Raw genomic sequence first — 12,958 nt, 5'->3', positions numbered from 1 at the left:
TTTGCAGAAGTTTTGTCAGTGTACCTCATCTTGATCAGTGGAGGTGAATTTCTCATTGCAGCTGCATTTTATGAGATGCAGGGTGCTGCCTGTGTCAGAAAGCTGTCTGAGTCAGTGAGATGAAAGGAGAAAGAAGACATTTGCTTTGTCTTTTCACCACATACCAGATTACTGCACCACGCTGGGAAATTCTCAAAGGAGAGTTCTGGTTTTGTATGTTGGTTTATGATACCTTAGTTGCTTGGGCTTGAACTTCTCCCTGCTCTGAGCTACACAACTTTTCCTTTGGGTTGTCGTATATTTTTAGGCAGTTTCTAAATATTTCTGTTCTCCAGACAGCTGCAGATCCAAGGGGCTGAAAGAAGGAGTGTGTGTCTGTGCAGGCTGCCCTGCAGTTAGGAGGTGATGGTGTCAGGGTGACAGGAATGCCACAGCAATGCTGGTGGTGGATGCCCTGTGTGTGCAGATATCTGAAATCTTCAAGAAGTGATCCGCCTTCTATGAATCAGTTTTGGAGCACTAACTCTGCGTGCCCTGCTACTGACTGTTGACTTGTGTGTGCAAATGAACCATATTCCTCTTCCTAGAGGGTAGGAAGAGATACAGCAAAAGGTCCTGTGTCTGTGCTACGAATTTCTGATTGCTGAGGGCATAATGCATCTCCCAGTAAAACTGGACAGAACAGGAATTTGTGTTTCCACTAACTTGTCAGGTATGCCCATCCATACGATTTTAAAAGTTTAGAGAATGAATTATCTTGCAAGAGTTCTGAATGAGGCTGTACTGTAAAGGTACATCCATCACCCAGAAAACCCCAATGCTCAGAAGCCAGGGCTGAAGATGGTGTGGTCTGTCTGAATGCTTGTTACGGGTGGATGAGCATCTTATTTCTTTGGTGCTGTAGAAGTGGAGGAAGGAAAATGGAAGAAAAGGAGGAAGCCAAAAAATGTGTAAGAGCAACTCCTGGGAATGCAGCCTTGACAAAACTCTGTCATGTGCTTTTTTAGGGTCAGATGGTAGCTAGAGAAAGTCTGGAGTAATGTTTAGTTAGAGCTTCAGTGTCTGCTCAGGGGAAACGTGAGTTTGTTTTGCTGCAACTTCCTTTTCCTATGGAGAACACACACAAGGCATCAGGCTCCAAAATGCATTTCTTCTAAATGTGGAAGCCTGCTTGACAGCTGAAGGATAAAGGTGAGAAAGGTATGTAGAGGGATCTTCAGGAGGAAGGAGAGCAAAGGCAGGTGCTTCGAGGTGACTTGAAGCATGTCACACCTCTGTGTAGAAGAGGTGAGGAGAATGTGGCAGAGTGCTCATGTTCCTTCTGATAACGTGCAGAGCAATGCTGGTGCAGCTTTCCATGGGTGTGGATCTGGAGCAGAAGCGATGGGTTTGGACAGTGCAGGAAAAGAAACTGTGAGATGGCTTGTACTGAAATGTCAGTGCAAAAAGAAAAAGAAAAAAAAGCAGTTAAATACTAGTTAGCCTGAAAAGCTTGGATGTGGAGTTCTTAATGGTCACGATACAAGGAACCCCTTCGAAGTTTGGAAGACGGGGATGTAAAACTGAAAGTGCACTGTGGCAGAGAGCCATATGCAAACACTGAACTTGTTTTCTGAAGATCTTTCTGTCAGAGATGGATGTGCTGAGGTGTGGCGGATGGTTTCTGCTTGGGGATGACACGCCTGGTTCTGTGGGTCAGAAGAAACCTTGTTAAGGTTTGTGCTGGGATCCCCTGCTGCTCTCCAGGAAAGGATTAAGCTGTGTTTTAGGGAGCGAGGCACCTGAAGCAGGACCAGTGGAAGCCGAGTAAGGGCATCGGGGCGATGGTTTGTTGTGGCTGCTCTGAGTGGGGACGCACCGCAGTGCCGGTGGGCTTTTGTATTCCGAGCAACGCGACGGCTGCGGGTTGGGGGGGGGCACCGCCGGCTTCCCAGGGGCGGGGCGGGCTGCTCCCAGCCCTCCTCCGTGCCTCCTCCCTCCCTCGCTGCTGCCCTCCTCCTCCTCTCGCCCCGCACGCCGTCTGTCGGACCGTGCCCGCTGCGCGCTGCCCGGCGCCGTGCCCCCGGCATGCCCCAGCCGCTGCCCCCCACGCAGCTGTACGCGGCGGAGCGGGCTGCGGTGCTGACCTCGTGCGTGCTGTCCTCGCTGGGCTCCGGGCTCCTGGTGGGCACCCACGCTCTGTGGCCGGAGCTGCGGACCCGACCCCGGCAGCTCCTGCTTTACCTCTCCCTGGCCGACCTCCTCTCCGCCCTCTCTTACTTCTACGGGGTGCTGCAGGACTTCGACGGGACCTCGTGGGACTGCGTGCTGCAGGGCGCCCTGTCCACCTTCTCCAACACCAGCTCCTTCTTCTGGACCATGGCCGTTGCCCTCTACCTCTATGTCACCATTGTGAGGGGCTCGCCCACGGGTGCAGGCTTGCTGTGGTGCTTCCATGTCGTGAGGTGGGTGCTGTGGGTCCTGCGGGGCCCCTGCTCACTCCTTAAGGGATCCGGTGCCTTCCTCGAACTCCTTAGGAATATGGGGCTTGCTGCTTCCCAACTAACCCATCCTGCTTTTTCCCCGCTGCCACGTCTGAGGGGAGATGTAGAGACGTTTAAAAGTTTGCTTAAACTCACACAGTGAGCCAAAATCCTGACTTCTCCCCCTCCGCAGCCTGCTCTCACATCCTAACAATCACACCCCAAACTTGTCGAGCTCTGCTCCCCAGATTTCCCACATCAGCTGGGTCTGTCCTCCCACCAAGTGATTGCTGTGACCCCAAGCTGCTGGGAGAATGCCATCCACGAGCAGCACGCTGCAAGGAGAGCGTGGAAGGTTGTTTTGGCACGTTTGGTTGAAAGCACATAAAGCAGCCCACAGTGCAGCTCAGTGTCTTGGTTTCTGCTGTTCATTGAGCTGATTTTCCACATGGTGTTTAGTAAAAGCCTTCATTATGCAATTTAAGCTTGGGTAATCATGTGCTACCTCTGCACTGAGCAAAACAGTGATCCCTTAGTGCTCTGTGCTGCCAGGCCTTTGCACTATGATGTGTGAGGAGTGATTGGGTTTAAAGGAAAGGGAAAAAAAGCATCAGATTAAGGAGAGCAGTGCATTTTCTTTGGTCTGCTTCTCAATCAATGTCACCTTTTATTTTAACTGCATTACTTGGGAGCTGAAGGGATTAGAGTTGAGTCCTGATAAAGATGGTCCAGTGCAAGACATCAAGGCGAGGTGAGAATCTGGGAGGAAAGGTCAAATCCTGCCCCACCTGCTGTAATCACTGCTTCATGGCGAGCTGTGCATGCAGGGAAGCCCGAGGTGCCTGCATGCCTGTGTCTGATTTTCCTGTCTGCTCATCACTTGCTGTGTGAACTTGGTCTGTGCTTAAACTTCTCCCTCCGGTTTGATGTTGCCCAGCATCTCTGGGTGCAAGATATGGGGGGGAGGGGGGGGTTCACTGCAGTGCTGCTGGCTGAGATCCATGTGCTCCTTTGCAGCGGTAATTATGTGAGTGAGAAAGGGTGAGTTCAAAACTGGCTTTTTCCTGGTGAGTTGGCCAGGTTGGCTTTCAGATCTTTGTGGTAAAAGTAATACCTTCAGCTGTAGGTATTACCCTGCTCTGCTTGCTCTGTTTAAAAAGCAGCAGCCATAGCTTTCACTGTGAGCCCTATTACCAGATTTCGCTTCGTAAGTAACTTGTGTTCTGTGCAGAGCTGATGTTTGGAGCATCTTCCTTACAATGAATAAAAAGCAGAGAAAACCAGTGTGGGCTTACCCCCTTCCCATTGCCTCCTGACACAACCTCCTTCCCCTTCCTTGCATTTCCATCACTATACCTGAGAACTCAGCCATAAACACAAGTTCTGGACGTGGTGCTTGATGTGGGGCTGCCCTCACATGTTCCAGTGCTTCAAAATCTTCCTAGCTGCATTCTGTGGTTATAGCTGGAAAATCTTGTCGAGCTGCACAGACAGGAACTGCTGCAGCTGGTCCAGGAAGATCCAAGTGCACATGTTAGCTGCAGGAGGAGCTGCCCAAGCAAAAGGAGCAGAAGGCAGACGATGCCTTAAGGATTTAGAGATGTGTTTCTGGTATCTGTCTAGGTGAGAACTGCAGGCTTCTTTCCTGTTCTCACTTTGCAGATTGCTAATGCAGTCACACAGTGACCATTGAGTGGAGAGCTGTGCTGAGACACGCGCCTGGAAGGGATGGGAGGCAGGATGGGATTCTGTTGGATGTGAGCTTCCCTGTCCTCGCCAGGAATTACTCACTGGGGCGAGTGTTTGTAGCAATGAATGTGTGTCAAACACCGAGCATAACCAGATGCTTTGTTCTTGAGCTGGGCAGAGCTGGCTAAACATCTGTTGGAAGTCAATACCTGGAATTTTTTTAGGGAAATTAGCAGGTTGCTAGGATGAAACCTGATGAACAGGTTTGTTCCTTGCTGAGTTGAGTCATGGTAATGCATGCACTTCTCCTGGAGCCACACGGGGCAACTGCAGGCTTCACTTGGATTTTAAATTTGTGTTGAGCTCAGATGGGCTTTGAAAACACATTTGCAGTTGGCTTTGAAAATCTTTGTAGTACCTGTAAGGTGTGGCACCCAGAGGGTGTTTCCAGGCAGCCTCACATATTCTGGGCTTCTGAATCTCAAGCATCCCTTGGTTGGGTGATGGTTTCTTTGCTGTGAGTGCACCTAATCCAAACTGAGTGTGAGGAGGGAAGGAGATTGCACCTCAGGACTGCTGCTTGCTTTGGTTCTGCTGTTGGCCTTCGAAATCTTAATGCTTCATATTAGGGCTCTGCAGGTGTTTATAAAATTGTATGTAGGACTCTATTGAGGTCTGAGACCTCAGTAGGCTGCTTCTGACCCTAAGCCTTGTCTGAGGTGCAGAGATCTGAACACTGCTGTGGCTCTAAGGTCTAGTTTGTAAAAACTGTAGCTCAGTGATAAAGCCAACCAAAGGGAAGCTGCCTGGCTGTTGGTGCACTGATTTCTAACATCTCAAAAGAGTCTGCTAGGTATCAGAAGGAGGTAGTTTGGTACTGAACACCCAGTTAATGTTTGGGTGGGAAAAAGCAGAAATTGGGGTGGGTTTGGTCTGCACTTATGTTTGCAGTGTGTGCCTGAAGCTCCTGAGCTGGTCTTGGACTTCCAGAAGCTGATTTTTCTTTCTTGGAGAATAAAAACTCCCCTCCCCTGCAGGAGGTGACTGCAAGTTGCTGTAGGATCTGACCTGTGCAGGCTGAAGACAAGCAAGAGCCAATGGTGGGGGAGAAAAAAAAAGAGCACCTGTCCAGAGTAAATCAAAATGTGGTGTTAAGCAATCTGACCCCAGGCATGCTGAGGACAAGAAAACCAGCAGGGCTTGAGCTGTGAGCAGCTGCGGTGTGAGCGTTCTTGTCCCAACTTGCATGAATGCAGTGTTTGTTAATCTGGAATGATATGCTGGGTTGTATTTGTATGAATAGATTGTGGGGTGCTGTATGAGGGAAATAGGTGCTGCTGTGTCTGCCTTAGGGATGGAGTTGCAGCCTGCTTTCCTTTTTGTCTTCCACACCGATGGTATTTAGGTCTGAGGCCCAACCTACAGACAATTCCTGTCTTAGGGGCTCAAAACAGAACTTCTGCCTCTCTGTGCTACCTTGGATCCTTTAAATTCCGGTCTTTGAGCATGCTTTGGGTGTGTATATTGTATACAGTTCTGGTTCTTCTAGATTAATACGAGGCCCTGGTTATTTTCCAGTCCTTGGTAACCTGTTCCCCAGGGGTTCTTAAGAAAAACTTAATCGTGAGTCTGTTCTCCTTTCCACTTTGCTAAATGATTTCCAAATAAGCTGGAGATGAAGAAGTTCCTTGAAATGCCTGATTTTTCTCAGGAGTCCTTCTAACTTCCCTTTTGGTTTGTCATCCTTTGTACTTGTCATAGCCTTCTGATCCCAGTACGCTGCTGCAGAGATAATGGAAGCATAAATCACACTCCTGATGTATGGCAGTTCTCTTCCCCATTCTTCCTTTCACTGGTTGGATACTTGATTTCTTTGTTCATACCCTTGCTGGCTATCTGCTGTTTCATACTGTAGCCTCTTAATGAGTCTGGCTGTCCTCACACTGCTCTCTTTTATATTTATACCTAGTAATTTGACCCAGTTTTATCTTCCTGTATCATTCAGTTTCAGGTCACTGTAAAGATAATTATTTAGGCAAATTAGTTTCTTAATACATTTATTTTTTTCTTCATGCATCTGGAGAGACTGGGAGGATCGTGCTGGAAGCTCAGACTGTGCTCTCTGAAGCTTTTGTCACCCATTGAGAAACTGTCCCTTGTAAGCCTCAGCAGAAGCTTTTTTGGAGGGTGAATATGGGAAGGGCAGGAGATGTGCTCAGCTGAGAGCAGGCCAGTGCTTCAGCCTCAAAGTGAGGGGGGCTGTAATGGGACAGGGCAGGACTGTAAAGTCCTGGGTCTTTACAGCAGCTGGGAAAGGGCTGGGTGTTCTACATTTGGCTTTGGGGAATCTTTCAGTGCTTGCTTATGGCTTTTTGTGGGCAGCCCAAGATGCTGAGTGGCTTAACCATGCACGTCAGCACAGTTACTGTTCTGCTAAATGCTTCCCTATATTATCATCTGCTGTCAGGAAAGAAGCTGAAGTCAAAATACAGCTCCAAATAATGTGAAAGTAGCTTCTCTTGGCTTAATTACTTCAAATCCTGTTAGCACCAATGCTTTCTCTGACAGGGAATTTTCCCTTTGTCCTTCAGAAACTATTCTTTTGCTCTCAGAGTATTGACTATACACCCATTAAAGCAAACAAAAAAAATCAATACACCACTACCATCAGCAGCAGTAACGAAACAAATGCTGCAGAAATCACAGAATAAAATTGCAGATTTCTTTGTCACCTGCACCAAGCATCACTTAGGAACCAATGTAGGATTTGACTGCTTATGTTTGAGAGCTGTGAATGGGTTGCTCCTGCAGAGCTGGTTGTGTTGCACTGTGCTATGGCTTGCTGAATCTTGGGCTTCTCCAGCAGGGGATGGGAGGAGTGGATGGGATGTCTCCTGTTTGCCTTGCTGTGCCCTCACTGCTTGCTGCACAGGCTGGGTTCTACTTCTGGTCCTCATTATGGGACATCATTACGTTTCTTTCCTTCGTGTGTCCTCTGGGATTGTAAGCCCAAGTTCCTAGAGTGAATTTGAAATGGCGCTGCATGGGCTGGCACTCTCCACAAATGTGCTGTCAGATACTTGCTTGTTGCTGTCACTTCCCTTAGGCCTGATGCAGGTGTGTTGGTGCTCTGTCACCAGTTTGTCCAAGGGTGTGTGGGGACTGCCCTGAGCACGTCCTTGTGGTATGACCTTGCTGCTTGTTCTTTCTGCAGCTGGGGAGTCCCCCTTGCCATTACGATTGCAGCTGTGGCTCTGAAGAAGATTGGCTACGATGCCTCCAATGTTTCTGTGGGCTGGTGTTGGGTCAACTTGGATGCAGAGGATCGGGTGCTGTGGATGCTGCTAACGGGGAAAGTTTGGGAGATACTGGCCTATGTGACTTTGCCAGTGCTTTACATCCTCATCAAGAAGCACATCAATAGAGCGGTGAGTGCTTTGCTGCTTGCAGCTCAGGTTACAGACTCGTGTGACTGTGTCCTCCCATGCTCTGAACATTTTGCTGTTTTAGCAGCTACATGGACAGGAATTGCTTCGGACACTGTTGAAATCTGTGCACTGCAGATTCAGCAGCCTTGTAGCATCATTGCACTGTGACTTAGCTCCAGAAGAATGTAAAAGCCTCTTGAAAACCTAAGGGGTTATGGGTTGAAATGTGGATCCCGCAGTAGGAATTGAAACTGTGTGAAGGAAAAAAATCTTATCAGTCATCCACACAGTTCTACGTGGACCAAGCCCCTGGCCTTACCTAACCAAACAAAAAAACATGAAAAAATAGATCCTGTACTGGAAAATGTTCCAGTGCACACGTGCTTGCTGTGGTCAAGCCATGGCAGTGGTAGTAATGGACAAACACAGCTCTGCTTAGGGTAGCATCCCCCTGACAAGCTCTAAGACCACCGAAGTCCTGAACCTTCCCAAGGGACCTGGGGAAGGGGAGCTGGGACGGGTTACTCGTGCCTGTCACTGCCACCAGACACAAAGCAGACAGGACTCAATGTTCCAGCAGCTGCCGACGATAGCAGTGTGACTGCCTGGAAAGCTGATCCTCAGCAGCCAGGCTCACCCTCCTGCTCTGCCAGGGACATGCTCTGCTCTCCCTTTCGGACTCCCCGTCTGACCCTGGGTGGGAGCAGTGCTTTGGGCTGTTCTCAGTGCTCGTAGCAGGGTCTGAGCAGCTGCACAAAGGGCCTTCTGGGCAGGAGAATCCTTTTCCTAGGAGTAGTGTGCTTTTAAGGAAGAGCAGCACCAGCCAGAACTGGGTTTGGGCTCTATTAATGGGCTTTGCAGGGATGATTCTGGCACAGACTGAGAAATGGTGGGAGTGCTGCTATGAGGGTGGCATGCATTATGCACACGAGGGGATTTCCAGCTTTTTATTCACGTTTCTGTCTCTCTTCCATCTCCACAAAAGCACGCAGCTCTCTTAGAGTATCGTCCCATTCTCTCAAGAGCACCTGCTCTTCAGCCATGGACTTCCACAGCAGATAAGAAGTTGATTCTCATCCCTGTCATCTTCATCATCCTCCGCATCTGGAGCACTGTGCGCTTCGTTCTGACACTCTGCAACTCCCCTGCAGTGCAAAATTCAGTCCTGGTTGTCCTGCATGTAAGTATTGTCGAGACAGTACATTAGAAGGAAAGTCTGGGAGGGGAATAGATCCCTCTTGCTCTTAATACCATGCTTCATGTCAGGATGCAGCAGTGGCTGGCAGGAGCACCTGCTCTGCTCAGCAGTGCTGTTCCAGCAGCATCTAGCGGGCACCAAGAGTAGCTGCAAGCAGTGTGTCTGCTGGGAAGGGAAGGGGAGCAGAAGCACTGGATTCCTGTCCCTCAGCAGTCAGTGCTGCTTTTGGATGCCAGGCTTGTAGTTTTCCTGGTGTTTCCATCACTCGGGTGGAAGTTGCTCACTGTCAGCACTACAGCTGGTCTGCCCAGACACATGCTCTCCTCTGTGGAGTGCCAGTGGTAACAACGCTGCTTATTTCCTTTCTTGCCCTTGCAGGGAATTGGAAACACGTTTCAAGGAGGTGCCAACTGTATCATGTTTGTCCTCTGCACACGTGTGGTCCGGGCTCGGCTGCTTTCCTCCATTTGCTGTTGTCACCGTGATGATGTGGCTTGGCCTTGGCGAAGCTCAAGCAGCGTCCGGCAGCACCCAGACCCTGCTGAGAGCGAGCACGTGCTGGACCCTGAGCAGACCAAGCCCCTGCTGTCCAGCACCTGAGCCTGGGCTGCCCGAGTCTTGATGCTGATTCCATCCTTCTGGGTAACCTGCCTCAGCACTGCCTCACAGCCCAATGCTAGGGTTGGAAACAGCAGTTGGAAGAGGGAGAAAAAGGGTTCCCCTGTGGGGCAGCTCCTGATCTCAAGTGCCTTGCACAGTCTCTTCTGTTCTGTACAGTTAAGCTGTGTTTTGTGCCCCAAGTGTTCATGGTGTAGTAATGCAGTGCCTTCCTCTATAGTGACAGGGAGGCAGAGGGTCAGTGGCTCCTCTAAGCTTATGTAGGAAACCTGCAGAAACAGAAACCTGGCAACAGTTCATCATGGTTTCAGGTATGCAGATGGATGCTGGAGGGTGTCCTTGCCTTGGCAGGCAGAGAGCTGGGCTGGGCAGCACAGCTTCCTGGGGAGAAAGCTGAGGGGTGTCCCAGCTCTCTGTGCAGCCTCTCACACATTGTTATTTCTGGTCCTCCCAGACCACAAAACCTAGAGAAAAACAAGGCAGATTTTTAATTAAAAAACAAAACAAAACAACAATTGTATTTTCTATAGCAAACATTTGCAGAAAGAGCAGCAGGCTCATGAACTGCCTGGGGAGAGAGGGCAGCTGTCAGGCTCCCGCTGCTCCCAGTGCCCAACTGTTCAAACCCTGCTCTTGTTAGTTTAATTTTAGTGATGTTAACAACGTGCAGAACGGCTGAATGATACAGCAGGCTCATGGGAGTAGGTTAGCCTCTTATTTTCTGAAGTGAAAACCTAGGATTCAGTTGATTAAGACATGAATGTATCTAAGCCCTCTTGTACATCAGCTGTGCACGCTCAGAAGGTGGGGTCCCTTGCTCATTTCATGGGGTGGGAGCAAGTTCTTCAGCATCCCTGAAGCCTCTGAAGGATAAATGAGAGCTTCTTTTATCTCTGCCATAGGTGACTTGAAGAAGTTCTGCTTCCTTTCAGAAGTTATTTTGTTGTTATGTTCACTTCTAACAGCTAAGTAGCAACCTGGGTAGCTGAACGTCACATTAACCCCACGTGGCTTGGAAAGAGGAGCTGTATTAAGGAGTGCTCTTTGAGAAAGGCAGGGTCATAAATCTTAAATGTCAAAGACTTGGAAATGTGCTGTGCTGTATTTTTTTTAGAAGCAGCTCTGAGGAGGAAATAGAATTGTCACCACCTAAAGGCAGATGGGGGAAAAAGAAAACAGTGGGAGAAGATTCCTTGTTCTCAGTTTCTCTGTAACAGCAGAGCAGTGAGAAATGCTTTAGGTGGAACATGCACCTTGGCAGAACAGTGTTCCCTGCTCCCAGGGGTCCAAGGAAGCATGCTGGTTTGTAAAGAAAAGCTCTTGGCAACTGCACCTGCTCTGATAAAAGTGGAAAATCTCTGGTGGAGGAAACCTTCATGTAGGTGAGGCCAGGGAAAGCGATACAGCCAGCGGAGAAGCTCCTCCTGGTGTCTTCAGTTCAGCACTGGAGCTGGTCACAGTGAAGGACGGTGGTGGGACAAGGGGGAAGTTTGGTGAGGAAGGACTGGAGTTGGGGTTGCAGAAATACTTGGTGGCTTCTGGCAGGTTCCCTTTGGCACAGGTGGGGAAGGAGCTGGACTCTTCATCAAACCTGGGCTGGAGCAGTTTGTTCTGAGCTAGTTGTGAAAGTGGCTGAGCTTGGGGTGCCGGGCTGTGCTTCAGGAATTGGTCCTCTCTAGCTGTATTCAGCTGCTGCAGGGGATGCCCCTCGAGTCCCAGCCTGATGTCCTGGCTCTGGGAAGGTGCTGGGTTCTGACTGTTCTTCATTTTGTGTAGGTGCGGGATCACCCCCGAGCCCCACAGGGGGAGCTAAAGCCTGGGGAAAAGCACAGCTGGAACGGCTGAGTGGAATGAAGATGTCCCACTCTTATGGGTTCGGATCTCTGCTGCTGCAGTCTTGAACTTCGCTCAGGATCCTCTGGAAGATGCTGTGTGGCTCACTCCAGCTTCCTGGCTTTCTTCCCTCCTTCTCCTCCCACCATACATCTGAAATTGTTTGGCTTTTCCGTCTGACAGGACAAATGTGTTGTGAGTTCTGGGGTGAACAGATACAGGTATAGGGAAACTTTAGTTGCTGCCAAATAGGACTGAATAGGACTGCCCTGGGCATTTATTCCAGTCCTCACATGTGAGCTCTGCTGGGGAGCTCTGGCCTGGCTCGCACTCAAACATGGACAACAGCGTGCAGACATTGGTTTTGTGGTGGAGATGGACGGTTCTTCTTCATGGTCATGGGTTGTTATCAGGGTTTGTGGTGGCTGCATGCTTACTGCCTGCTGGGGACGTCTGAACTCTGGGGGTACTGGGGTGTCCCAGCCCGCAGCAGGGAGGATGCATCTGATGCCTGCACTGCACAGGGCTGTGCTCTGTGGCATGTGGGTGCTTGGTCAGAGCTGGGGAGCGTGGGTTTGTTGTTTGCTGCTTGCAGGTGCTGTTTGAACCTATTGACAACTCCTTGCTTGTGTTTTTTAATCATTTTCTCCAACTTCTACAAAATAAAGTTTTGTTTATTTACCAAGGTGTTGTTCAAGCGTGATGTGATGGGCCTCTCAGTGCCTGGAAGAATATGGATGAGAAACTGTTTCAAGATCTTTTCTCATGTGTGCTTTACAGGTTGTGCTGGAGGACAAATCTCTTTGTGTCTATATGTAGATGAATTTCTCTTCGTATCTCTTTTGTGTGCGTAGCATACAAAATGTTTCCAACCTTTTATCAGTTTGAGCAACCTGTTCACCACTCTGCATTATTGTATTCGATTCCCTGTGGCCGATGGCTGTGAACTGTGATAAGATCCAAGTGTGTGGATCTTGCTTTCCGTACAATCTGTTGACCTTATGGGCTGTGGCTCTTCAGCTATGTGAGATTATAAATGTTATCTAATCGTGAAAATAGAAATTGAATTTCCTCCACATGAGGCCGTGCTGTGAAGTATGTGGGACTAATGCTGGTGAGAGCTGGGAGCTTTCCCAGGGCTTGCCCAAACAGAGAAAATTCAAGTCTTTATAGAAAAAGGGGCAGGCTGTCAGCTGAGTAATGCTGTGTAAGAGCTTTTCTTGGTTGCAAACTTCATCCATCTCTCAGGGCTGGGAGCAGCTGAGCCCTGGTGCAATCCGTGGTGCAGGCCCATGGCTATTTTCACAACTGATTGAGCAACTGTGTCTAGGGTTGCACAATGCTTCCCATCTGAGGTATTTGCTTTTCTGAGGCTTAGAATCGTACCCCAAATTTAACTTCTTGATCCAGAAATGTCCTCTGCTAGAGGCCTGCTGCAGGGCTGGTGAGGAAATGAGTCCAGGTGCTGCAGAGGGAGGGAGGCTTGTTTGTTCTGCAGTGTTAGAAGTGATGGACGGTTCCTTGCAGTATATTGGCTGCTCTGTCAGGGGGATTTGCTGACAACACTCTGCCTTGTGACTACATCACAAGCCTTTGAGAAAATGTTAGCTTGCACTTCAAGGGTTGTCTTTTAGTTAATCTATCCTAAATACTGCTGTGACTTTGCCCCTTGGAGCTCCTCTGCTCAGTGTGCTCCAACGCACAGACCTGGCCTTGGTGTTAGAATGAGG

General features: G+C 49.3%; 1 protein-coding gene across 1 annotated transcript; it reads left to right on the top strand.

Annotated features, from left to right (window-relative positions):
• The first annotated feature begins 2,002 nt into the window (after positions 1-2,002).
• GPR157 (G protein-coupled receptor 157) lies at positions 2,003-12,274 on the top strand. Its single transcript, XM_065738021.1, has 5 exons — positions 2,003-2,444; positions 7,366-7,579; positions 8,565-8,759; positions 9,156-9,419; positions 11,172-12,274. Exons 1-4 carry the CDS (start codon positions 2,068-2,070, stop codon positions 9,375-9,377), a joined length of 1,008 nt encoding a protein of 335 aa, XP_065594093.1. The 5' UTR covers positions 2,003-2,067; the 3' UTR covers positions 9,378-9,419; positions 11,172-12,274.
• Positions 12,275-12,958: the final 684 nt, after the last annotated feature.

This window comes from Cyrtonyx montezumae, unplaced genomic scaffold (assembly GCF_038088225.1).
Source record: "Cyrtonyx montezumae isolate F1298 unplaced genomic scaffold, pur_monq_1.0 scaffold_21, whole genome shotgun sequence".
NCBI lineage: Eukaryota > Metazoa > Chordata > Aves > Galliformes > Odontophoridae > Cyrtonyx > Cyrtonyx montezumae.
The sequence above is the reverse complement of the archived record's forward strand: the minus strand, read 5'-3'. Positions and strand labels throughout refer to the sequence as shown.